This window comes from Citrus clementina, unplaced genomic scaffold (assembly GCF_000493195.1).
Source record: "Citrus clementina cultivar Clemenules unplaced genomic scaffold, Citrus_clementina_v1.0 scaffold_1, whole genome shotgun sequence".
Taxonomy (NCBI): Eukaryota; Viridiplantae; Streptophyta; class Magnoliopsida; order Sapindales; family Rutaceae; genus Citrus; species Citrus x clementina.
In genome coordinates, this window is record NW_006263303.1 from 24,123,798 (window position 1) to 24,149,898 (window position 26,101).

A 26,101-nucleotide genomic window follows, 5' to 3' on the forward strand; every position below is an offset into this window, starting at 1 on the left:
CTTTTAAGATATTAATTTCATGCAATCTACTTATAGATATTAAAAGTAAAATTATCTAATAATGGCTATTGATATATTATTTGATTGTATGAAATCAATAGCTGAAAATTTATGTATTTTAAGTCAAAAATTTCAAAGAATTTTCATCACATTTGAAGTGTCACATAAAAAAGAATCTAAAAATTTTTTCAAATGAAATTCTTTAAATTAAATGATTTTTTTTCTCTGCAATATTAAAGTGAGAGATTAAGAGTGAAAAATATTACCTCATTTAAAGAATCTTATTAAAAAATATTTTAGCGTTTCTAACTTAATATTAAATTTTTTTTCTCATTATTCTTAAAGAAATAAAAGTGTTATGAATTATATAATTTTAGTGGAAGAAATTTTTTAATTAAAATAATATAATTTATTTTTATTTAGAGAGTCTATTCACAAACAACTTAAAGAGTAAAATTAATGCTCCCTAATTTTAAAGCTTCAGTTTCTTCAGCCTCTCCAACTTAAGACAGAAGTTAGAAAAACCCTAATTTTAGCTTCACTCTCTACAGTCTTCACTTTTCATCTTAAATTTCATCAATTCATCAATTCTTCTTACAAACAAACAGACAAATAAACTAACATTAATAACAATAACAAGAAGAAGTTAACAATGTCATCTCAGTCTCAATCTCAATCACCAAATCAAAATCAAAAGCAATTCGACATGCGTAATTGGTTCCCTCCGTATCCCCCTCCGTCCTCCTCCTCCGCCGCCGGCGACAACTTCTTCCCGTACCCACCACCGCCACCGCCACCTCCTCCAGAGCCTCACGCTAACATTTACCCCCACCCTTACCCCCATGGGCCCCATCGCCTACTCCCTTACACTCCACCGCCCACCACTACCGTTGTTTCCCCCAACGCCGGCCCCCAAATTCTCGCTCTCCTCAACAACAACAAAAGCAAGCATGTGGGGTCCACGGCGCCGATTTACGGGAAGCGGGTTTTCGGCGATTACGTGGCTTATGACGTGGACGCGGTGGAAGAAGGGAGAGAACCGACGCAGCAACTGGAAGTGAATCCGATTACCAAATACGGTTCGGATCCTGAGCTTCTTATTGGCAGGCAGATTGCTGTTAATAAGCATTACGTTTGCTATGGACTTAAAGGCGGTAATGTTAGGGTTTTGAATCTCAACACCGCTACTCGCTCCTTGCTTCGCGGCCACACTAAGGTATATTCTTTCTCTTTGTAATTTTTTTTTTTAAGTCAAAAATGTGAACTTGGATGTTTTTATTAGTAAAGATTGTTTATTGATATTCTGAAATTCTCAGAACCCTCGTTAGAATATCTCCATTGTAGCTAAACCTTGTGAAATTTACCCCACTTTCAATATTGTTGAATTTTGGGAAGCGGAGATCATGAACGATTAAAATGAAGCAACTTTGTTCATTTGTACTCAAGGGTATGTTTGGTACTTAAGTGCTGTGCCATAAACTCAAATCATTAGTTGTAGAGTATTAATTGATGATGGGTGGATGATAAATGTTATATATCCTAGTAATTTGATGAATTTTGTAAATATTACTAAACAACATCTGTATGGTATGTTCTTTGGCTCAGAGAGTGTCAGACATGGCTTTCTATGCGGATGATGTTCACCTGTTGGCTAGTGTGAGTGTGGATGGGCGGGTTTATGTGTGGAAGATATGTGAAGGTCCAGACGAACAAGATAAGCTGCAAATTACTGGAAATGCTATTATTGCTATTCATCTTTTGAGAGGAGAAGGAGAGGGAGACTATGTGCACCCACGAGTTTGTTGGCATTGTAGTAGACAAGTAATTGAATGCTTTTCTTTTGTTTTTCAAGTGAAATTTGACTAAAATAGTATTTTACTCTGTTACTTAAGTGGGTTTGATCTTGCAGGATGTTTTGATTGTGGGAATTGGAAAATATGTTTTAAGAATTGATTCTGCTAAAGTTAGCATGGGTGAAGGATTTTCAGCTGAGGCACCTCTCCAATGTTCTGTTGATGGGTTGATTGATGGGGTTCAGTTAGTTGGTAGACATGATGGAGAAGTCACTGATTTGTCCATGTGTCAATCGACAACCACCCGTTTGGTTTCTGCATCTACTGATGGCCTGGTTTGTAGTTCTATGAGTTATTATCTTGTATCATCATGCAATGGAAGTTCCACAAATTTATTTATTGTTTTGTCTTTTTCTGGTTGTTGAAATTTTTTAAGGACAAAAAGTGAAGAGTATTTTAGGAATGGTGTACTTCACGGTTTTCAATTTTTTTTTTGAACTGGAAAATATATATATGTACTTGAGGTTTCTACTAGAGTTGTTTGAGGGAAGTTAACGGGCAGTAATCCCAGCTAGTATGTGTCCAATGAGCATCCACCAATGATGGTCTTAGGTATATTGACCGTTCTTTGGTTTTCTAATTTCTTGCATTCTCTTTCTTCCCCTTTAAGATTTTAGTATAGAGGAGTGTAAATTTCTTTCAAACAGCATATATCTTTTCCTATTTTAATAATTCATTTTTGTTCATGTGTGCACACTCGTATGCCTTCTGATTGATAGTTATTTGTAAACGTTTTGAATGTGTCTGAGCAAATTTCTTTTTTTGCAACAGATAAAGATTTGGGAAGATAGCAAGGTGGCGCCACTTATTATATTGAAACCGCATGGTGGCCAACCTGTGAATTCAGCTCAGTACTTGACAGCTCCCAACCAGGCGGGTCATATCATTCTTGTTACAGCGGTATGTGGGTGGTAGTTTCTACTCTGCCTGAATGCTAACAACTTTCTATTTGTTGTTCTGTCACTGTTGTTTAGATGGTTGGTCAGGCTTTTATGTTTTAGGATGACTTTATTCAGGCATTCATAAATTTCCTTTAAAGCTTCACATAAAAGTTTGCTCTACCATTTCTATTATCTATCTTTTCAAGAAATTTCTCTTCAGGGTTCATTTCACCAGAGCTAAATGTGGCATTTCCATTATAATTACTGCTTGTGTCTATAGCATTTTGTTTGTAATTAAACAACCCCACAGAAGAACTTTTGGGGTGGCAGATTGAACCTTACTAAAAGAAGTAATCTGTTTGCAGGGACCTTTAAACCGGGAGGTGAAACTTTGGGCCTCAGCAAGTGAAGAAGGATGGTCGCTTCCTACTCATGCTGAATCATGGAAGTGTACTCAGACATTGGATTTGAAGAGTTCAGCTAAACCTCGAGTTGAGGAGGCTTTCTTTAACCAAGTCGTGGTGTTGTCTCAAGCTGGCCTTCTCTTATTTGCAAATGCTAAGAAGAATGCAATATACTCTGTCCATTTAGGTTATGGTAATAATTCTGCAGCAACCCGCATTGATTACATAGCAGAGTTTACAGTGACCATGCCTGTTTTGAGTTTTACTGGGACAATTGATCCTCCTAGTGAGCATATTATTAAGCTCTATTGCGTGCAGACACAGGCTATTCAGCAGTATTCTCTGAACTTTTTCCTGTGCCTTCCACCTCCAGCAGAGAGTGGGGGCTTGGAGAGGCCAGATTCCAGTGTTTCAAATGATGCAAATGGAAGTAGACTTAGTGAGTTTCTTTTTCCTAGTTCTACATCCAAACCAAGTTTCTCTGAGACGACTGGGGCTGTGAGGTATCCCCAACTGTCTACGTCTCATGAGGCTACCACTTCGCAAGAAAACCTGACATCTAAAACGGAATCTAAACCTCTCTCTCTTGCACGGACAACTAGTGATACTAATGTTGTTTGTGTCGCATCACCGCCTCTTCCGCTGAGTCCAAGTTTTTCTAGGAAACATTCTGGTTCTATAAATCTACCAAATAGCTCTGAGCTAGGCTCCTTACTCAATGAACCTGGAGGAAGCCAGCCAATTATTGACTCTTCATTTGACGGTAAAACAGACACCACTCATGTGTTATCTCATGTGCCTTCCTTGGATAGTGATGCAAATAACGACAAGATAAACATTGCGCCTAATGATATATCTAGGGCACTCAATCCTTCTATGTTCAAACATCCAACTCATCTGATAACGCCTTCAGAGATCCTAATGTCTGCTTCATCTTCTGAAACAACTAATATTATTGGAGGCAAGAATGAGGAAGAGGTGGTTGTCAATAGTGATGCAGGCAATGCTGAGGTGGAGGTTAAAGTATTGGATGAAACAAGACTTACTCACGATGAATTTGGTTCCCGGGGAGAATCTCAAAACCTTGTTTCAGAAAATAGGGAAAAATACTTACGCTACCAGGCTACGGATCCTAGGATTGGGATGGCGGCAAAATGTGCTGGAACATCAGCAGAAACTTGTGTTGCAGAGGAAGCTCAGGAAGTTGATGGTGCTGGCATAATGGAGACACTTGCACAACCACCTTGTAATGATGAGGCAGAAGTCGAGGACTCTACACAAGATTTGGATGGAGGTGTTTCAGACTCAACTATGACCACCACATTTGCACAAACAGGCGCATCAAGTGCAAAGGGGAAAAAGCAGAAGGAGAAAAAATATCAAGCATCAAGTCAATGTTCTCCATCGTCAACTGTTTTGAACTTGGCCAATTTGTCCAATGAACCTGCTGGGAGTTCAAGTCTCCCCTCTGCACCAGCTGCTTTTTCTCAAGTTATTGCCATGCAGGATATGCTTAATCAGGTGATTTCTTGGTGGTGAGACCCATTAATGCCCCTTTACTACATGCCAGTTATTGTTATATCTCACCTTTAATTAGTTTCATATGCTTAACAGAGTGGTCTTTAGGAGTAATAAGCACGAGTTATCAGCAATGAGATCATCTGACAATTTCCTGGCACTAGAAACTTGGCTTGCTGTTAAGATGACTTATTTTTTTAATTTATGAAAAGTAAAATTATAAAACTTTTTCCATGAAGTTGTTTTTTAGGTCATGATGATAATTTAGATGTTTTCTTTACTTTCTACAATTTTGAGTTGGTAGCTGTATGGCCATTGCAAGCTTTACCTTTCGTGAAATTGGATATCCAGTCTAGCTTTTGTCTGATTCTGTAACTGCAACAAAGAGTGCTGCATTTTTGTTGATTTACTGTAAATATTTCTGTAAGTTATAGCATCATGCAGCTGTGTCCCGATCTTGAGATTCATGGAAAGATTTTCCCTTTTGTATGTCTTTGTCTTACAGTCGGCAGCATATTGGTATGTGTGAAAACAAAACTAGGTTTATGGTTTTGTATCTATATGATAGTCCATTGTAAAAATTACGTGCACTTGCTATCTATTTCCAATCAGTGATTTCACTTTGGATTTGTTTTCCTTTTTCTTTTGTTTGCAGCTAATGACCATGCAAAAGGAATTGCAGAAGCAGATGTCAAACTTAGTTACCCTCCCTGTTACCAAAGAAGGTAGAAGACTGGAGGCATCTTTAGGGCGGGGTATTGAGAAAGCTGTGAAAGCCAGTACTGATGCCTTGTGGGCTCGTTTTCATGAGGAGAATGCAAGAAATGAGAAATTGTTGCGAGACCGCACACAGCAGATAACAGGTTTGATCACTAACCTAATCAACAAGGACTTGACAGCCTCATTAGAGAAACTGGTGAAGAAGGAGCTGGCTGCAGTTGGGCCCGCTATTGTCCGCACAATTTCTCCAAGTATCGAGAAAACTATAACTTCAGCTATTGTAGAGTCCTTCCAGGTTATAATTGGTGAAGCTGTAGCTCTTCCAAAAGGAAAATGCCGTATCAGGATCTAATTAAATTCTTATTGCTGCAGAGAGGAGTAGGTGACAAGGCAGTGAATCAGCTGGAGAGGTCTGTTAATTCAAGACTTGAAGCTACTGTTGGTAGGCAAATCCAAGCACAATTTCAAACTTCTGGCAAGCATGCTCTCCAGGTCCTTCCTATTTCAACTTGCCGTAGTTTACTTCAAATTATTGGATGGCATGTGGACTGAAGTTTAATTAATTGTCATCGGACAATTATATTATTTATCATTTGACATTGGTCTGAAAATTTTCTGATATCATCAGTTTTCGTGCAGGATGCTCTGAAGTCTAGTGTAGAAGCTTCAGTGATCCCTGCCTTTGAGAAGTCATGCAAAGCTATGTTTGAGCAAGTTGATGCTACATTTCAGAAAGGAATGGTTGAACATACAACTGCTACTCTGCAGCATTTTGAGTCCACACATTCTCCACTGGCACTTGTTTTAAGGGTACTCCTCATGTTTTAAATTCTTCAAGAAGGAGCACACTTCTGTTTTTACATGTGTGGCTGAAATAATTTGAACCTTTGATTTACTTGCAGGAATCTGTCAATTCTGTGTCATCAATGGCTCAAACCTTAAGTGGAGAATTTGTCGATGGTCAGCGAAAACTGTTCGATCTTGCTGGTGTAAGAAATAACACAAGTGCTTTCAATCCTTCAGTTCCACTGAGCAATGGACCTTTGCTTGGTCTACATGAGAAGGTCTGCCCTGTTTTCTTATTTACGTATTGGTTGTTTCTTATGAAAGTCAATTAGTAGCTGGCAGTTAGCATTTATCATGAAGATTCTTGGTTGCTATCCTTAGGTTGAGGCAACTATGGATCCAACAAAAGAGCTCTCAAGATTGGTATCTGATCGGAAATATGAGGAAGCTTTCACTACTGCCCTGCAAAGAAGTGATGTGTCTATAGTGTCTTGGTTATGTTCACAGGTATTTTCCAAATATGCTTTAGATGTTTCAGGTTCTAAACAAGCTAGTGGTTTTTTTTTTAATTGCTCCTCTGTTAGTCTTTACTCACTGTGCATAATTGCTAGTATTTCTGTCTGCATCCTCTCCATCTCTTTGTGCCGATGGTGGCATATTTCAGATTGCAAAATGAACCTGGCAGGAATGCTCGAAAGCTACATGTTAACTCATGTTTGGTTGCCTCTTAACGCTCTTGTCAGGTTGATATGCACGGGCTTCTGTCCATGGTTCCTCTCCCTTTGAGCCAAGGAGTATTACTCTCGCTTCTGCAACAATTGGCTTGTGACATTAACAAGGACACAGCCCGGAAACTTGCGTGGCTAACAGATGTGGCCACTGCAATAAATCCAGCAGACCCCATGATTGCGGTGCATGCCCGGCCCATCTTTGAGCAAGTTTATCAGAGACTGCACCATCAACGGAGCTCACCAACAATCAGTGGTGCCGAACTTTCAAGTATCCGTCTTCTCATACATGTCATCAACTCCATGCTGATGACGTTCAAGTGAAACTCCCTCCTTCACCTCAGTGACACTGAAACTATAATGTAGTGGGAAAGCTGTACAAATTCTTATAGAGATTATGACAATGAGGTATTTTTTCAAAGAAATAGGGATAGGAATCATAGAATCCTAGCTTTGTGTCATTAAATCTGGGAAATTAGGTGTCTCAGTTTTTTTTTTTTTCCCCCTCTTTCTCTTATGTTTGTTCTGCTAGCATGTAGGAATTAAATCTTATTGTTTATTGTTGTAAGTGTAAATCTTATCTTGCTTTCAGTTTCAAGTGCATGGAAATTGTGAGCTATGATTTTGATTTTCCATCCAAAATTTCAAATAAAATTTTGAGTCATGAAATAAAAGACCCAAAGCATAGCCCCACACTTGTAAAAAATTACATTTTACTCCTCCTGCAACTTTCAAAAGCTAAAGAATAGTCGAAAGTGCTTCCAGCGCCAGAGTCCCCAGAGTCTGATCATTTACTAATTTAGAAAAAAAGTGCTCAGCGGCAAACTTAAGAAGCTTGAAATGCAACCAAAACTGTGGCAAACACAGTAGTAAATTGAATAAGAAAAAGAAATATATCCCAAAAAACAGTAAATATTCAAATTTCCGAGACCAAAATGGGGAGATAGAAGAAGAATTTACATAAATTTTCTTTTTCTCTTTACATTGACACATCAAGCGACATTCGTACATGCACGCTATTTTTCTCAATATCCCAAAAAAGAAAAAGAGAGAGAGAGAGAGAGAGAATGCCTGTTTTATCTTTTTAAAAGGAAAAAAAAATCCCTAAACAAGAATGTTGGACCCTAAATTGAAAATTCCTACCAACACTGGTCAGTTTCCCATCTACGGGTCGGGTGAAACCCTGACCCACCCGAACACCCAAACGACGCCGTTCTCGTCGTCCTCCTCCTACCCACCAAAGACATGTCATAAACAGCCCTGGCCGTTGGATCCGACAGCGTCTCGTAAGCGTTGTGGATCTCGATGAAATCCCGGCCGTTACCCGACAAATCGGGATGATAAACCTTCGCCAAACTCCGATACGCCGTCTTAATCTCCGAAATCGTCGCCGTTGGCTCCACCCTCAGGACCTCGTACAAGCTCCCTCCCGTCCCCGGCGCCGTCACCGGCATCTCCACTGAAACCGCACGGGGACTCCGCTTGTTCTTTCCCGAAACGGCGCCGTTATCGAGAAACCCAGTTCTGGGATGCGGCGAAAAATGAAGGGCGTTCATTCCGAGCATGTTAAGGGCTCCGTTCATTCTCTTTGCGTTGCGTTGCGTCGTGTCGTGTTTTGCGTGTGAAAGTTGAAGACGAAGTGAGCAAGGGGGGGCAATTGGGATTTTATATATCTGTGCGAGAGAGTTCAGGGCCAAATTTTAATTCTTTAATTAATTTTATAATTAAATAATAATAATAATAATAACAATGGAAGGGCACAGAAAACGGTGCATTTGTGCTGCCGTTTTGAAAAATCTGGGGGATCTGGTGGGCCACTGCCCACTGGTTTCTTATTTCTTTATTCCCCAGTTTTCAACTTGAAGCTCATTGCTCCCCACGCCGTGGCCGAGGAGAATTTTTGCCAAGCTGGAATTTTTTATGTGGAAATTCCGTGTTGTTTCCAAGTTTGTTTTTTTTCTAATTATACAAAATTAGATTCCCAATTATTAAGTCAATGAAGTTGATAAATGATTTTATTCAAACAAATTCATGTCAGTATTTATCATCAATGTCTATAGAAATTAAGATAATATATAATATGATTAGATTTTTTTTTAAAAAAGTCAAAATAAAAAAAAATGATTATAAGCATATCTTATGTCATAATTAAATAGTAATTTGATAAAAAGGAAAATTTAAAAAAAATAAATTTTTATTTTTATTTTTATTTTTTTTGGGTATAATGTGACAATATAATATTATAAGCTGGCTTATTGATTAGCGCCAAGTGGCTGAGGCTCACTTGCAGCCGACAGGAAGGAAAGGTCAGCTGATGAGTCATCAGATAAGAGAGCTGGATGAGAAGGCAAATTTTCTCTGGCACGTGCCAACCATTCTAGAAGCTCAGAGTTATTCACATCAATTTGACCTCAGAGACCACCTAAACCGCTTGATTTGGTTACCGAGTCCAATTTCTCTAATTAAAATCTCAAGAATCCAGCGGCTGATGGGGACCATCCAACTGAGCATGGCCCCAAAGAGAACGGTGTCTCTTTTACCACCTGTTGGCACGTGCGAAGGCTTCTAGAAGCCTTGTGCAGCATCAACCAATAACGACAATTGTTTGATGGGCGGGTTTTACTAAGGTACAATCAACGCAGCAAGTACAACCCCACCTAAAACATGAAAAAGTAAGTGGCAAGGCGGTGTGATCCGCTTGATTTTTGTATTGTTAAAGAAAGGCTGTAAATGCAACTCAGCAAGACTCTTATTTGATTATTGGAATTGCCTATCCGATGTCCTTTCTTTTAGGGCTTCTGGAAGGCCTTTTCATTAATCCGAATATAAACGTTTTTAGGAATAATTTTTCAATCATGTTATCTGATTATATTAAAGTTAGCGATAAGTTAATACGTAAAAATATATAAACTTAAATATTATATATTTTATCGTGTACTATATTAAAATTTATATTTTTACATATTTTTATTTTATTCTAATTTTAATATGATCAGTTTAGTTTTTTTAAAAAAAACATTAATACGATCGATGCTTTTGATTGGAAGTTCACTCAACATTTCAATTTATAAACTTCTCATAAATAATTGAACTCAACATATTATTTAAGTTGTAAGATCAAAATAAAAACACTCAAAAAAATTCAAATGGAAAAAAATTAACGAATTAGATTAAAAGTTTATTAAGGAATCAATCATTCAATAGTCAGATGGTCATAAAATAAATTACTTTTGATAAAAGGTGTCGGTGTATAATTTTGACTAGAAATTTTCATAGATTTTTTTTTTATTTATAAATATTAATAGAACATATAATTTGAATAGAAAAAGTAAATTTTTTTTTTTTATAAATATTAAGAAATACAAGTAGTTTCGTATCATTAAACGATTATCACAATTATTTTTGTAAAAGTAGACAATAAGCCAAAGAGGATCTTGCTTTATCTTAAGATAATTTTTGTGATGTGATTATTGTGACCCCATTTATCAAACTTTTTGCTACAATCAAGCACTTTGTTTGGGGTAATGGAACGAAAAAAAAAAACAAATGATCATATGAAATTTAATGGTTCTTCATAGGGCCGCTAAACACACCACCACAAAAACGAAAGCAACATCCTACCACACACTTCACGTTTTATTTTTAAAAAAAGCACAAAAGCAAAAAAAAAAAGTTTACGTAGAGCATTAGGGTTTTCATTGACGCAGACATACATTTATGAAATATATCTTAAGAACTTTTTAAGCTCCATTCGTAATCAATTGGTCAAAACAAGATTAATGGGTGAATTATGTTTTTTTTATTTATCAATAGTAATTAATTGAGTGCCTCCAATTTCTTTTGTCAACTATTGACTCTTATGTTGAATTTGTTACATTTATGTTTTTTTTTCTCCAAACGTTGTCGTGTAACTGGGGTTTCCCGATAACTTCTCTTAAGCTAAAAAAAAAATACATATTATTTCTTCATTCTTTTAATGTACCTCGTTCATCTTTTAATCCTAGTAGTGCTCGACTGACTTTTTTGTTTTTAATATATATATATATATATATATGAGTGTTTCCGGAATCTATTGAGTGCTTGACTGACTTTTTGTTTTTAATATATATATATATATATATGAGTGTTTCCAGAATCATCTACTACTACTACTAGTGTACGTTTTTGGTGCATCATATTTAAAGTTTTAACTTTCCAGTGGCACACAGATAAATTCATACTTTTTATCTAGACTAATTAAGTAAACGAGTGTCAATTTTATTCAACGAAATAGTGATCTATATATTTGACAAACTTAGCACGTGATTAATTATTTTATATATTTGTCCCTAAGAATTTGATCCAACCATTGTTAAAAAACCAAAAAAAAAAAAAATTGTATGTTTATATCAAATGAATCGCTCCATTTTTCTTGTAGGCAATGATTTCGTCTAAATCAGAATCCACATGGGCTTGTGCATTCGAGAAAGGAGGGCTCAAGATTATACCTTGACGTGAGATTTGATTAGTATTGAAGAATTATCTTTGGGATCAAAGAGGTTTCAGAAAATATATATATATATATATATATGATGGTGGGGTTTTGATTTTATGTGCACTCTACGGATGTGTGCGTACATGGGCTGTTTTAATTTGAAAAGAGGTCAATTTTCAAATTGAATTTTGCCATTCAAGAAAGTCCAGCAAAATGAGACTCAGCCAAGAAGCAAAAGCAGAAAGAAACCTCCAGGTTAATCAAAAGCACCCAACTTGCGAATATTTCGCTTTTCTAATGACTTATGGTGATCTCCTTCTCTTTTTATGGTTCTACCTAGCTTCTAATTTGACGTGCTTGGCTAAGCTCATGCCCTTCAAACTTCACAAAGAATTAAACTTACGGAGTTGGGATCGATCTTATTTTTTGTTAAAGTTGGTTGAGTTTATATATCTGGTTAATTGGCTGTAGGGATGGCAATGGGGGAGGGGAGGGGAGGGGATCAATCTCTCCGTACCCATCCCCGATATTTTGCGTATGTCCCCGTCCCCTCCCCATCCCCATCAAAATTATTTAAGAGAATTTTCATCCCCTCCCTAAATAATAACAAGGAATCCCCGAGGGTCCCTAATCCCCGAATAACTAATACATTTTTTTTATTTTCGATTTTGAGTTAATCATATTAAAATAAAAAATTTAAATAAAAGTAAAGTTCGAAATATATCTTACATTAATATCCATTACAAAAGTCACATACAATAAATTAGTAAGTAACGCAGCATGCAAGAGATACAAACTATTATGAACAAATTAATAGCCTAATACAAAATTGTTACAAATAAAATTAAATTTAGATTCAAAATTAACTTTTCAATGGTGGCGTGGGCACTTTATAAATGTGGATTATTCCATTTACAGCACAATAGTTAAGTCGAAGTAAATCAAGACTAAATATTAGATTAGATTAGATATTAAAATTGTGATTTGTTGTGGGCAATTATAACATCTAAAAATAAATAAAAAATAGATTTAAGATAAATAAAAAATAAATTTAAGTTTAAAATATTTAATGAATATTAAAATTAAAACAAAAGTTTTGGGCTAATAGAATCTGTCCGGTCTTTTTAATGTCCTAAATAAAAATTTAGGACTTTAATTAGTTAATTAGGCCTAAAAGTTTAATAATATAAATATTTTGATATTTTTTATTTTAACCAATACTTATAATTTTATAATTTATTTACTAGTAATTTTAAAAATTAAAAATTAAAATGAGAAAATGGGTAGGGGATGGGGATTCCACCTCATCCCCGTCCCCTCCTCGAATAAGAAATTGGGTAAAAAAATTTTCTCGTCCCTTCCTCGAATAAGAAATTGGGTATGAAATTATCTTCATACCCTCTCCGAATAGAAAAAATCCCCAAAGATACCCGTCCCAACAGAAATTTTTGCCATCCCTAATTGGCTGTTTTATCATATTATGGCATTCATTGTGCATCTTCTTGGAAACGAGTTTCGACCTAGCTTTTCTATGTTTACTCGTACACTTCCTCTTTTTTACTTTTTTTTTTTTTAATGCCAACAGAAATAGCATTAAAATTCAACAAGAATTTCAATGCGACATATTGTATGCTGATACAAAGAATCTCAATAGCATAGTTCAAAGCTCAAAGGTAATTTATCCAAAAGTATATATATAGACTCATCTCAAATAACAAATATTACAAAAACATCAAATGCCTTCAAATCTCCTCTCAAAATATATATATATATATATATATATATATATATATATTAATAATTATGGAGTCATATAAACCAAACATTGAAGATAGGAAAAAGATACATATTTCCTCAAGATTTACAGAAATGGTTATGTAGACCCCAATAAGGTGTATTTCATAAATGAGAAAGAATCTCAACAAAAAGAGAGATGGCTACTCAAAAAAGATCTCAACACAAATTATTAATTCTTTTAATTAATCAGTTAAGAGTTAGTGTAATATCACCCTTAATTAACTATCATTTTTATCTTAATTTTACACCTGAATTGGTTACCAATTGATATGATGTCACTCTTAATTAAGGGTCATCTTTTTTCTTGAAATTCCCTTAGACGGTGAAGATTCACCTAAGAAAAAAGAACCAAAGTTTCATAAAAAGGCTATAAAATAATTTCAAGGTCAGAGGTCAATTTCTTAGTTGAGCTCCTATCATATCCGTAATTAAGTTGATCAACATCAAGTCATCAACCTAGTTTGATCTCAATTATTGGTCAAATTATATGTAAGGTTTCTATTCAATCATACACATAGTACATAATTTTACCTAAAAAAATTAATATGCCAATAATTTATTAATTCTTTTTTTTTTAATAATTATGTGCCAATTTGAAAGGTGCCAACCAGAACAAAACTCAATTACACATATCTTTTAATTTCCCGCTAGCTAGGAATCAAAATGTAAGATATTAGTTAATAAGGAATCATTCATTTTTAATCTGTATGCTGCTAGGGTTGGCACGAAGATAAAAATAAAGTATACAATACAATAATCCAAGTTGAAATATAATCAACATGTAGATGTAGCTACTACTTGCATCCTTCCATTATTGATGCAACAACATGAAGGTTTTGGATTCATATACCTATATATATCCATTATGATCTAGAACTAAGAGACTAATCAATAAAAATAACTTATCCAATAAACAATCAATGTTCTAGAACAATAAATAACTAACATTCGACAACAATTTTCTTAGTATAATGTAACGATCAATGATAATTTTCCAAAGTTCTCACTTATATTTTAATATTTTCTGATACTGAAACCGGCAGCAAATGAGCATGCAGCTATAAGTCAAGGAATTATATAATTAATTATTTGTGAGATGCCATTGTGTACGCAAATGCAAGCAACGCAAGTAATTGTTAGTGAACTTGGAAGTATTATTTGAAAAGAGTTGAAAAGGGCAAAGATTATTAATTAGGTGCAGGCCGTGATTGGCAGAAATTAATTATATATGTGCAGTGCACAGACTTATCCAGAGATGGAGAGGTGCACACAATTATGTTTAAATGGAAAATTTGTCTAAATCTCTCTTTTGAGAAATGAGAAATTAGCTTTGCATGTGGTGTTTTCTTGTCATCTTTGATGGAGATTTGAAGAGGATGACTGGGTGGGTTCTTCTCTCAAATGGATCTAAAACCACTTTTTATTTATCATGTGAAAATGAAATGAAAACAATGCAGAGACCATAGAATTGCAGACGTATTCTTGAAGCAAGCAAAAGAGCCTAAAAGTTCACAACTTCATTACATCAAAATGTGTGTTTCTTGGAGCTTAATCGATAAGTGAAAAATAGGATTAAACTATGATGCAACGGTTGAAACGTACAACGACTTTTGTTTTTTTTTTTGGTTTAAGTACAGAGCAGTCCTTCATACTTTTTGTGAAATTAAAAAAGAAGCAGAGGTTTCAAATGTTTGCATATAAATCCTGTTTGGAGATGATTTGGCAATTGAAAAGAGTCTTTAACTCAGCCTAACACTCTTAATTCTTAGAGCGATGATGATTGATGGCTGAGAAGAACGCAGAGGAGGCAACAATGACCCATTAAGTGCTACCTTTCTTTTATATTATACTTTTTTTTTCTTTTTCTTTTTTACTCAGTCGATATGATTTTGTGGGCTATATTAGAAATTCAAAATGACTCCATTCAATTTAAAGGACAATGTTGGTATTCTATAAGTAAGCAAACATGTTGTATGAACTAATAAATTATATGTCAACTAATATTAAAAACAAAAATATAGTAAAAAATAAAATTTATAACGATAAAATAATTAACCTACAACCTTATACTTTTCATATATGATTTTACTTTACAATTTTTTAAATACTAAAACGTTAATAACCCATATTTTTAATACGTATTTAATTTATCTATTTATATTAAATGTATATTATATAACAAAGAATCTTATTTACACATATCGATTTTTTATGTGTTTAGAAATTTTATGTGAGACTATATTGTTGTCTTAGATCATCACTCGTTTTATGGTTAAATCAGGTTAATAGATCAAAGTTTAAAAACTTAAAACAATGCCAACTCGTATTTGTAAATATTTTAAAACATTTTATTTTTATGATTTTGCAATAAACAATAAGGACTACAGCGTTAATAACCAACTAAACATATCTTTAAGACTTTAACCATTGAACAATCTTTTCATTAAATCCATTGGCCGAACCAAAAAAATTAGGTACCTTGCAACCGTTGCAAGGCAGCTTGATTCAAGTAAAGTTAGGGTGCCCAAATTTTAGAAATAGTTGGTCACTGCCACAAAATTGATGTATCACCTCCCATGTTAGATGTACATGTACTGACTGGTTTCATCGAGATGACAAATTTCCCACTATTTGTTGAATAATGGATAAGGAATAGTGCATGTGCTTTCACATTCATTTGCCCGCGGGAAGGCGTTTATCAATTAATATGCTGTCCAAGTTCTCTTCATCTCTGCTTCCTTTCATGTTGTTTTAGTCGGCATTCGTGGCAAGTTATCTCAATCACTTTCTCTTTTCACTTTTCTGAAACCCTAAATCACTCTTTCTGGTGTGTGACTTGTCGTGCCTGTCAATTATGTAACATCTCCAAGTGGGATGTTGGGCATCTTCCAACTTGTAATTTGTCCCTTATATCAAATATGGCATACTAATTGAGGCACGTCATTAGTTTTTAACTTCGTTAGGTCATTTTTCCTTTTCATCACGAACAATCCCTAGTTAATGAAGTTGGTTTTTATATTATTTTGCGCTCTTTGGTTTTTATATTATTTGGAGTTGTCTTAATTTAGACATGTTAATAGAATTTTTTAATCTTAAAAAGAAAAAATTTGTACTAGACTAACCATTCTTTAGTCAAATAGTGGACATTTCTTTACCTTATTGTTGAGATCGAGTATTTGAATATTATCATAACTAATTTTTTCCGTCTTTACAAGTTGATTTGGAGTGAGAGTTTAACTATGATATATTAAGACAAATTTTATGGTTCCTAATATACCTAAGAGTCTATTTGTCATATATCTTGTAAAATATTATTAAAATAGAAATAAAGAAAGAAAGGCATTTTGTACAAGACAGACTTGATTTTAGATGAGTCCCTTGATTCTCTCTTCGATTGGACTGATGATGTAGGACATTTGGAATTTGCAATTCCTTTGGACAGACTTCAGACTCGACCCAACTAGAGCAACAGGCTTCAATTTTGGCCCAGATGTAATCAGATCAACTTGGTACGCATTTAGTAACTATTTCCTGAATGATAGTATCATCTTCATAACGAAAGTGTCTTGGATATATGATTGATTAATTAATTAATTATATGTATATGTATATGTTCTTATTAAAATTACCATCCGCTTGCTAGACATAGACAAAAACATAAAAATAAGATCGTATTATTGAGTAATTATATTACACTTGCGGTGTATCCGAAACGACAAAACAAGAGGCCATTACCAGTACTCAGTAGCCATAAGGGTACAGTATGGTGATATATAATAACATGTACATGTTACATATAATAAAAATAACGTTAGAGATCTTGGCATCCTCATGTACTTAATAAATAGATGTGTTGAGACTAAAGTTAAAAATTAAATGCTGGTGTTTTAATTGGATTTTTGTTAAAATTTGATTTGAATCATTAAGTGCTTGATCTCACCTGATCCAAGTCCAATTTGATTAAAATCAATAAAATTTATATTTTAGGAGAAGATAAAGCTAGTAAAGGTTGAGTTTTTTTTTTTTTTTTTGGCTATTCGAGGCGGGAGGTATAGTTTAGGTGATCAAGGAGGTGAGCTAACGTAATTTGAGAGGTGAATTGAGATGTTCTAAGTTTGGAATAATATGGAGAGATCTGTGGAGTTAATTTAGAGAGTTGACACGAGGATAATAAGAGAACTCAGGGGATAGGTTTGGTAAACCCGGGTACAACTCTAGAAATTTTATCTAAAGAGCTCAATCTAGCTCCTTGTATAACTCAGGTAAACTCATATAAGAAATGCGATCTGGACATCAAAACAATCACAATAAAGAAGAAAATAATCATAAACAATAAAGAACACATAAGTTTTTACACAGTTCATCCTTTTGGCCTACATCCATGGGAATAATTATCTCCAATCCACTATGTATGAGAGAGTATTATATGATTTGCTTTACAATAACAACAAAATCTTCTTAAAAGTTGTTTTTGGTGGATGATAATATGAGAGAGACATGGGTTTTATGAAGATTAGAGAGTTTTTTAAGAGAAGAATAAAAAGCTTCTTCAAGAGAGGAGATGGCCAAAATCTTTCATGGAGCTGTAAAAATAGAGGAAGAAGAAGATGAAGCAGCCTCTCAAGAAATCAAATATGGAAAAATCCCCTTAAGGTCAGATAGAGCAAAAGGGGGGGGGGGGGGGGAGAGAGAGAGAGAGAGAGAGCCCCCTCAAGATTAAACATATAAACTTTATATAAGAGTGTTCCTGCGGATATTTTGATAATTATGGACACATGACGTTCATTTAATGGATGATCTACCTTAGGTGAGGGTATTTGAGTAATTTTATTATGATCCCTTGATGGTGACATTTAGGGACAGGCAAAACTGAACCAAAAAAAAAAAAAACCGGTTCAGTTTGATTTTTTCAATTTTGGTTCGGGATTTTTTAAGCTACAAAACTGAATAAATAAATACCGAACTGAACCAAATGGTTCAATTTGGTTTTGGATCAAAAGTTACAAAACTCGAAGCAAAACAATATCAATGTAGTTTTTGTAATTTCACAATATACATAGACACGCTAACGCTTGCTCCATGGCTGCACCTGCTCAATCACAAAATCGAACCCTAAGTTCCCAACCCTTGTTGGCTGCTGCGGCGCTGCTGATTGTCAACTACGACCCGCGGTGCCGCTGCCAACCACAACCTTTACTTCACCACAATCCTTGAGCTGCTTCTAGTTCGACGTCTATTGCTATTGTTGTTGCTATTGCTGTCGCTACCAATTTGTTGCTACCAGATAATTTAACTTGTTATCTTGATGACTTTTTGATAAGTTTCCAAGAAATTTACAAGCATTCCTTAACTTGCTAAGTTGTTGCCTTGTGTGTGTGTGTGTGTATTTGACTGTCTATTATTGATTGACAAAGTTAACAAAGTCTTAAGGTAAATTAAATTTAGGATGTTAAGCTTAACTAAAAAAAATTGATTTGTTAATTCGAATCATTATCGAAAAATCAAAATTGAGCAAAAAAAGGGACATTGAGCCAAAACTAAATCGAATTGAACTATCGGTTATGGTTCAATTTTTATTTTCCTTAAAGATCGAATGATTTTTTTTTATAATTTCATACCCAAATTGAACCAAAACCAAATCAACTGAAAATGATGCCCACCCCTAGTGACATCCATGAGCTTGGGAGGTAAGAAAACCTCCAAAATCAATTTTTTATTTCCACAATTAAGCACGTGACAACCTCTCAATCTCTATTTTTTAGGGAATAGGAAGGGACAGCTGACGAGGTCCCTCTTATTACTTTACTCAAAGAATTTTCATTCTCATGGGCTTCTCATCCTAAAGAAGATATTTTCTAAGTAATATTTCGTGTACTCGGCCAAGGCTGCTGCCCTCTAATTCGAACCCCCACAAATGTATTGTGAGGGTATTTATTCCTCAATTAAAATTGAGTGAAAGTAGTATTCTTCCGTACCCAAGAGTGAGGAGTAGACATCTCTTGAATATTTGTGAGGGTTAAAATTTGGGCAAAGCTCCATTAACATTGATATAAGTTAGTCCCAGTAATAATCTAATTTATAAATATCAATTATAATTTTATGTAATATAAATTATAATTTAAGCAATAGTCTCATGCAATAAAAAAGAAAGAAAGTAATGTTTCGTGTCAAAAACTGCAAAACTATATTTTATTACTCGATTTGACTACAGGCCAATAAATATCAAGGATGCAAATCAGATGAAGCAGAATTTTCTGTTGGATTTGGTTGAGTGTCGATTAATACAGTCGATGATGAGACAAAAGCCCAACTAGTGATCCAAGCTGTTTCTGACGTGGCCGCTCGTTTTATTTATTTGCTTCTCTTTTAACTTCTTCAAAACCAAATTTGGGTCAATGCCACTCATCTGAAAAGTATTAATAAATTCCCAAATTCATTGAATGCCTGCGATTGCGTGAATCTGCTACATTTTTAGTAAGTGTATAATTAATTAAAAATACATGTACACTCCTACAATATTTGACCCTTTTTATTGACAAGTCAACTTCAATCTTCATTTCCACGTCATTCCGACCTTTTTGTTTTTAACTTCACTTAAAATTAATGGCCGAACCTTTTTCATTCCGAAAGCTATTGGGAGATTGGTTATTAACGAAGAAAAGTCAAAAGTTTTATTTACCCTCGAACCAATGATGTGTCGTCCTGTGTACTCGACCTCACGTGAGTTTTGACCTCATCGGGTTACCAGATTTTTTCCTGATCGAAAGATCAGAATCAAACGCTTTTCACGCATCTTCGGAAAGCCACGTCGTCTCACTTCCCAGAAGCAGATATTTTGGAGCACCGATCCCCTGTTTCGCCAATCTATCAAGTATCATGCTCTTTTCTTTTTCACATTTTCAATTTATTGCTTTAGCAAACCACTATTTAGCTCAATGATGAATATTATAGAATTGATTTTTTTTTTTTTTGTATATGAGCAAATTTATATTACACTATTAAGTGTTAATAAACAATGGGGTAAAAAGTAAAAACTCATTTAGTCCATATATTTTAAGATTAGTGATCATTTAGTTCCTGTATTTTTTAAAATGCCTCGAAACATCTCTGCCGTTAAATTATTAATATCCATACCGTTATTTTTTTATTTCTTTTGGCTTACTTTTACAATATTACTCTTTTATAATAATTTTTTATTTAGACATTAATAAAAAGAAAATAATTAAATTACCAACTTAACCTGAAAAAATGAAAATAAAAAAATTTATATTAATTTTTAGTTGTCAAAAATTGTATGCAAACTACCAAGTGTGCAAATGGTGCTTGCAAAAAAAATTAATATGATTTTATTTTTATTTTTTAGGGTTAAATTGGTAATTTAAATATTTTCTTTTTATTAATGCCCAAACAAAAAAATTATTATAAAAGGGTAATATTGTAAAAGTAAGTCAAAAGAAATAAAAAGTAACGGTATGGATATCAATACTTTAAAGACATTGATGTTTCGAGGCATTTTAAAAAATATAAGGACTAAATGGATACTAATCTTAAAATATAGAGATTAAATAAGCTTTTACCCTAAACAATATTCTAATCAAAATTACCTTATAACAAAGACGTTTCTTATGTGTTTAATGTTGCTACCAACTTCCGATATTCTAATAAATTTAGAAGAGAAAACATAGAAACTTTCCTCAAAAGCAAGTTTTTTTTAGTTTCAAATAGTTACATAAGTTGGAAAGAGTCAGAAAGTAAATTAAAAATCTAGGAAAATTTATAACGTCTTGTCAAATAATATTGGTTTTAGAAGAAAAAGAACTCAACAACAAAGTTAATAATTACATCAAACACGACAACTTTTAATTATTAAAACAAGGAAAAGAAAAAAAAACAAAACTATAAAAGAAAAATCAGAGATAAAAAAACAATGAAAACTCCAAGTTTTGCACTCCTCTCTTTTATTAAAAATAGATGACAGGTGGTGGCCCACGAATGGACCAACGATCTGGATTTCACCATGATTGTCTAAGCTCACATGCATGATCGTGATGTATGGTCCCACACCCGCGAAAAAAGGAGCCGTAAAAGCGATAACCTTTTCGATAAGACACGAAGCTACCTCACATTGTGCGTGACATTATTATTAGGCAAATCATAGCATAAAAAGTTAAAGTTAAAGTTAAAATTAAATGACAGAGACACGACAAAACTGGTTGATTCCCGCCACCAGTGCATGAGAACATAATAATAATATAGAACGTGAGAGAATTTTTTTTTTGTTTTACTTAAAAAATAATTCACGTAACCCGACGAAGAATTTTGCTCATCAGCCCACGCGCTAGCGCCTCCATTGCAATTTATGATTTTTACAACTCCTTACGTCGTTAACATGTTCATGTGCTTCATGTCCTAACAATTTACTATAAATTCCCCTCAATTGTTAGCCCCTCTTCACGTCTCAAAGCACCATCATCATAATTGTTGTCACTGTTGTGTTATTACTTGTGTTTGTTTCTTTTTGTTTTAGTTATTTTTTGAAGATGACGGTTGGTGCTGGGATTAGTGTGAGTGATGGGAACTTGATGGTGAAGGGGAGCTGCGTGTTGGCGAATGTTAAAGAGAACATAGTGGTGACGCCGGCGGCCGGCCCCGCATTGGTCGATGGAGCTTTTATTGGTGTTACTTCCGATCAGCTGGGCAGTCGCCGAGTCTTTCCTGTTGGCAAACTTGAGTATGTAGAATTGATTATTTATTTATTATTGTTTCTTGAAGACATGAGTTACCAATTTGGGATGTGGGTTAAATTTTGATATGTCGTTATAATGATCTGACTAAATTAATGTGGTTGGTGGCCGCAGGGGATTGAGATTCATGTGTGTGTTTCGTTTCAAGATGTGGTGGATGACACAGAGAATGGGAAATTGTGGCCAAGATGTTCCCTTTGAGACTCAATTCTTGATTGTTGAAGCACGGGAAGGATCTCATTTTGATGAGGGTAGTGAATATGGAGAGGAACAATCTGCATTGTATACCGTGTTCTTGCCAACTCTTGAAGGAGACTTCAGGGCTGTTCTTCAGGGGAATGAGCAAAATGAGCTGGAGATTTGTTTGGAGAGCGGTAGATAAAATATATATAGACATACATATTTCAACAATTTTTTTTTAATCTAAATTTGAAGATTTTAAGGGCACGTTGATGGTTGTTACTTAGTTCTGGGAATTGTTTGTTGTGGGATTGCAGGTGATCCTGCTGTTGATCAATTTGAAGGGAGTCATTTGGTTTTTGTGGCAGCTGGATCTGATCCTTTTGATGTAATCACTAATGCAGTAAAGTAAGAATCAACACATCAACTTGAACTATGCATATTGGTTTCCTTTTTAGATCATGTAGATTTATCAAGTTGTAAATTCAATTATTTACAGAACTGTTGAGAGACATCTTCTGACTTTTTCCCATCGCGAGAGAAAGAAGGTAACATTTTTCGTTTCCTCTATTCTGTTTTCAGATTTCTGAATTGCAAAATTTTATACCAAAAGCACTGACATGATTTTTTAATGTTGTGATGGTTTATGGTTCAGATGCCAGACATGTTGAACTGGTTTGGCTGGTGTACATGGGATGCTTTCTACACTGATGTCACAGGAGAGGGTGTGAAGCAAGGATTAGAGAGGTATTGCTTTTTTAAATTTGGGTCCTTTTGAATCACGTGTTCTAACTTTTGTCAAGGTGCTAATTATTAATTGTTGCAGCTTCAAGAAAGGCGGAATTCCTCCAAAGTTTGTTATAATTGATGATGGCTGGCAATCAGTTGGTATGGATCCCAGTGGTTTTGAATTCAGAGCTGATAACACGGCCAAGTAAGCACTTAATCAGAGTTCTTTTTCAGTCTTTGTGGTATCTTCTCTTTTGTTTTCTAAAGATGCCCTTTTGCTCCTTCTCAGCTTTGCAAACAGGTTGACACATATCAAAGAGAATCATAAGTTTCAGAAAAATGGAAAAGAGGGTCAAAGAGAAGAGGACCCAGCTTTAGGACTTCGTCACATTGTCACAGAGATAAAAGAAAAACATGATCTGAAGTATGTATATGTATGGCATGCAATAACAGGCTACTGGGGGGGTGTTCGACCTGGAGTTACTGGAATGGAAGACTATGAATCGAAGATGCAATACCCTGTTTCATCGCCTGGGGTTCAGTCTAATGAGCCTTGCGATGCTTTCGACAGCATTGCAAAGAATGGACTTGGTCTTGTAAATCCAGAGAAAGTGTTCCATTTCTACGATGAGCTTCACTCATACCTTGCATCAGCTGGTATTGATGGTGTCAAAGTTGATGTCCAGAACATACTTGAAACTCTTGGGGCAGGCCATGGTGGAAGAGTGAAACTTTCTAGAAAGTACCATCAGGCATTAGAAGCCTCTATTGCTAGAAACTTCCGCAACAATGATATTATTTGTTGTATGAGTCACAACACAGATGGTTTGTACAGGTAATAATATAATATTACAATCTTTTGATGAGATTCTTAAAAGTTAAATGTTATATTGACCTTTAATATATGAATGCAGTGCAAAGAGATCAGCTGTTATAAGGGCCTCAGATGATTTCTGGCCAAGAGATCCAGCATCACACACAATTCACATTGCATCAGTTGCATACAACACCATTTTCCTTGGTGAATTTATGCAGCCAGATTGGGATATGTTTCATGTAAGCTAAAAATTTTGATTTCTCGGGTTGCTTTGAATTTTTAAGATTATGTTCTTAGTAGTTGGATGATAACCTTGAAATTAATTCTCATGGCAGAGTCTACACCCAATGGCCGAATACCATGGAGCTGCTCGTGCAGTGGGAGGATGTGCCATTTATGTCAGGTATAATTTTGGATGATGGATATGTACCAGTTCATGTTCTCATTAGCCCTGTGAATGTGTGTTTCTCATATCAATTTCCATGTCATGCAGTGACAAGCCAGGACAACATGACTTTAACCTACTGAGGAAGCTTGTACTTCCTGATGGTTCCATACTGAGAGCCAAACTTCCTGGAAGGCCAACAAGAGATTGCTTGTTCTCTGATCCTGCTAGAGATGGAAAAAGGTAATTGCAGGAAGCCTTGCCTATTTTGGTACTCATTTAATCATTTGTTCTGAAATAGAGTTAGTTTTTGGCTAAATGTTCTTTTGATTTTGCAGTCTTTTAAAGATATGGAATCTGAATGATTTCACTGGAGTCGTGGGGGTCTTTAACTGCCAGGGAGCTGGGTGGTGCAGAGTTGGAAAGAAGAACCTTATTCACGATGAACAACCTGGCACGACAACTGGGTTTATTAGGGCAAAAGATGTTGATTATCTGCCAAGAGTTGCTGGTGATGAATGGACTGGTGATGCTATCACATATTCTCATCTTGGTGGTATGTTCTGCATTCTAGTCTTGAGTGAAAGTACTCCAGAGAAATAATTGATAGCTAAGTTTTACTGATATATTTGTTCCAATGCAAATTGCAGGAGAGGTAGCTTATCTTCCAAAGAATGCAACTCTGCCAATAACACTGAAGTCGCGAGAATATGAAGTTTATACTGTAGTGCCTGTGAAGGAGTTGTCCAGTGGGACTAGATTTGCTCCCATTGGTCTTATCAAGATGTTCAATTCTGGAGGAGCTATTAAAGAGTTGAGATATGAATCTGAGGGGACTGCAACTGTCGACATGAAAGTCCGTGGATGTGGCGAATTTGGAGCATATTCATCAGCTCGACCCAGGAGAATAGCAGTTGATTCAGAGGAAGTGCAGTTTGGATATGAAGAAGAATCTGGTTTGGTGACTCTCACTTTGAGAGTTCCAAAGGAAGAATTGTACCTTTGGAACATATCATTTGAGCTGTAAGGCCTAGACCTTTTGTACCACGTCTCATGATACTCTTGAGTTAGAGTTCTATTAATTTGTAGGAGGAAAATGGTGGTAGCTTCTTCTTGTATTCATCATGGCATAAAATTAACATTAAGGAGACAATGGAGATAGTTTCTTCTCTGCTATCTTTCCTCTTCTCATCATGAAAGGGCTCTACCAGCCACTATCCGAAATGTCCTTCTAAGCATTTAACTTATTTGGTTACTTGTACTATTGTAGAATACCTATTAGTAATGAGAAAATAAGATATCTAGAGGATTGTTGATTCATGTCCAGTTTTTCCATCATGATATGTATGTTCTTTCTCCAGCAATTTGAACTCATTTATCACAGGGCAATTTTCATGTTCAAAGCGAATGGGTACCGTAAAGAGAAACAAAAGCCATTTATTTGCTTGTGAAGCAAAGGATTTAGGCATTGCAGCTGCTGTAACGGCATCGTAGATGCTATCTACAGATACTTTGCAATCTGCGTTAAAGAGCAGTGCCTCCAATTCCAAATTTAACATCATTAGTGACAGAAATGCTTGTACAAGTATCTTTCCATTTCGTTTGCCACCATTAAGCTAGCGTTTTCCAGCACAAAAAGTTCGGTAAAATTGTCTCATTCATTTCATAATCAATGGCTGAGAAGAAACCACATCACCGGATTTAATTCATGGTATCACCATTTACAAATATCGTTCTGTGACTGTTAGATGTCCCTTGACCATCAGATAAAAGAAGACATTTATTTTCTTAATTTTTATTGGTAAATATATGATCAAAATTTGAATTATTAATTCCTTTTTATTAACTATCAATTATACTCAAAATTTCGAAAACAAATTATATACAAAATTCATGTAGGTGAGGAGGACTTATTATGATTCATTTACAAAAAGCATAGGAAGTCCAACGAGAAATTTTCAAAATACACTTTACGAAGGAAAAGTGGTATAAGTAATAAATATATATGATACGAGGGAGGACACGGTGTCGTTTGAGTATTGGGGGACTATACTGCCAGGCCGTTATTTTCTTACGGGTATATAT

General features: G+C 35.0%; 3 protein-coding genes across 4 annotated transcripts; 2 read left to right on the forward strand and 1 right to left on the reverse strand.

Annotated features, from left to right (window-relative positions):
* Nucleotides 1-474: 474 nt before the first annotated feature.
* On the forward strand, nt 475-7,422 carry LOC18054725 (enhancer of mRNA-decapping protein 4). 2 transcript variants are annotated; one of them, XM_006452658.2, is made up of 11 exons: nt 475-1,216; nt 1,606-1,821; nt 1,910-2,128; nt 2,625-2,753; nt 3,100-4,659; nt 5,312-5,671; nt 5,749-5,868; nt 6,016-6,186; nt 6,279-6,440; nt 6,544-6,669; nt 6,906-7,422. In XM_006452658.2, exons 1-11 carry the CDS (start codon nt 653-655, stop codon nt 7,212-7,214), a joined length of 3,936 nt encoding a protein of 1,311 aa, XP_006452721.2. In that variant the 5' UTR covers nt 475-652; the 3' UTR covers nt 7,215-7,422. The 2 variants fall into 2 exon arrangements, with proteins under 2 accessions (XP_006452721.2, XP_024033300.1); XM_024177532.1 differs by having other exon boundaries at nt 6,827-6,916.
* A 362-nt stretch (nt 7,423-7,784) lies between these two features.
* On the reverse strand, nt 7,785-8,991 carry LOC18055224 (chaperone protein dnaJ 11, chloroplastic). Its single transcript, XM_006452659.2, has one exon. It carries the CDS (start codon nt 8,471-8,473, stop codon nt 8,030-8,032), a length of 444 nt encoding a protein of 147 aa, XP_006452722.1. The 5' UTR covers nt 8,474-8,991; the 3' UTR covers nt 7,785-8,029.
* Nucleotides 8,992-21,440: 12,449 nt separating this feature from the next.
* LOC18055225 (probable galactinol--sucrose galactosyltransferase 1) lies at nt 21,441-25,342 on the forward strand. Its single transcript, XM_006452660.2, has 12 exons — nt 21,441-21,892; nt 22,020-22,279; nt 22,403-22,493; nt 22,585-22,633; nt 22,741-22,832; nt 22,912-23,019; nt 23,104-23,649; nt 23,729-23,870; nt 23,967-24,034; nt 24,125-24,259; nt 24,355-24,572; nt 24,667-25,342. Exons 1-12 carry the CDS (start codon nt 21,702-21,704, stop codon nt 25,041-25,043), a joined length of 2,277 nt encoding a protein of 758 aa, XP_006452723.1. The 5' UTR covers nt 21,441-21,701; the 3' UTR covers nt 25,044-25,342.
* Nucleotides 25,343-26,101: the final 759 nt, after the last annotated feature.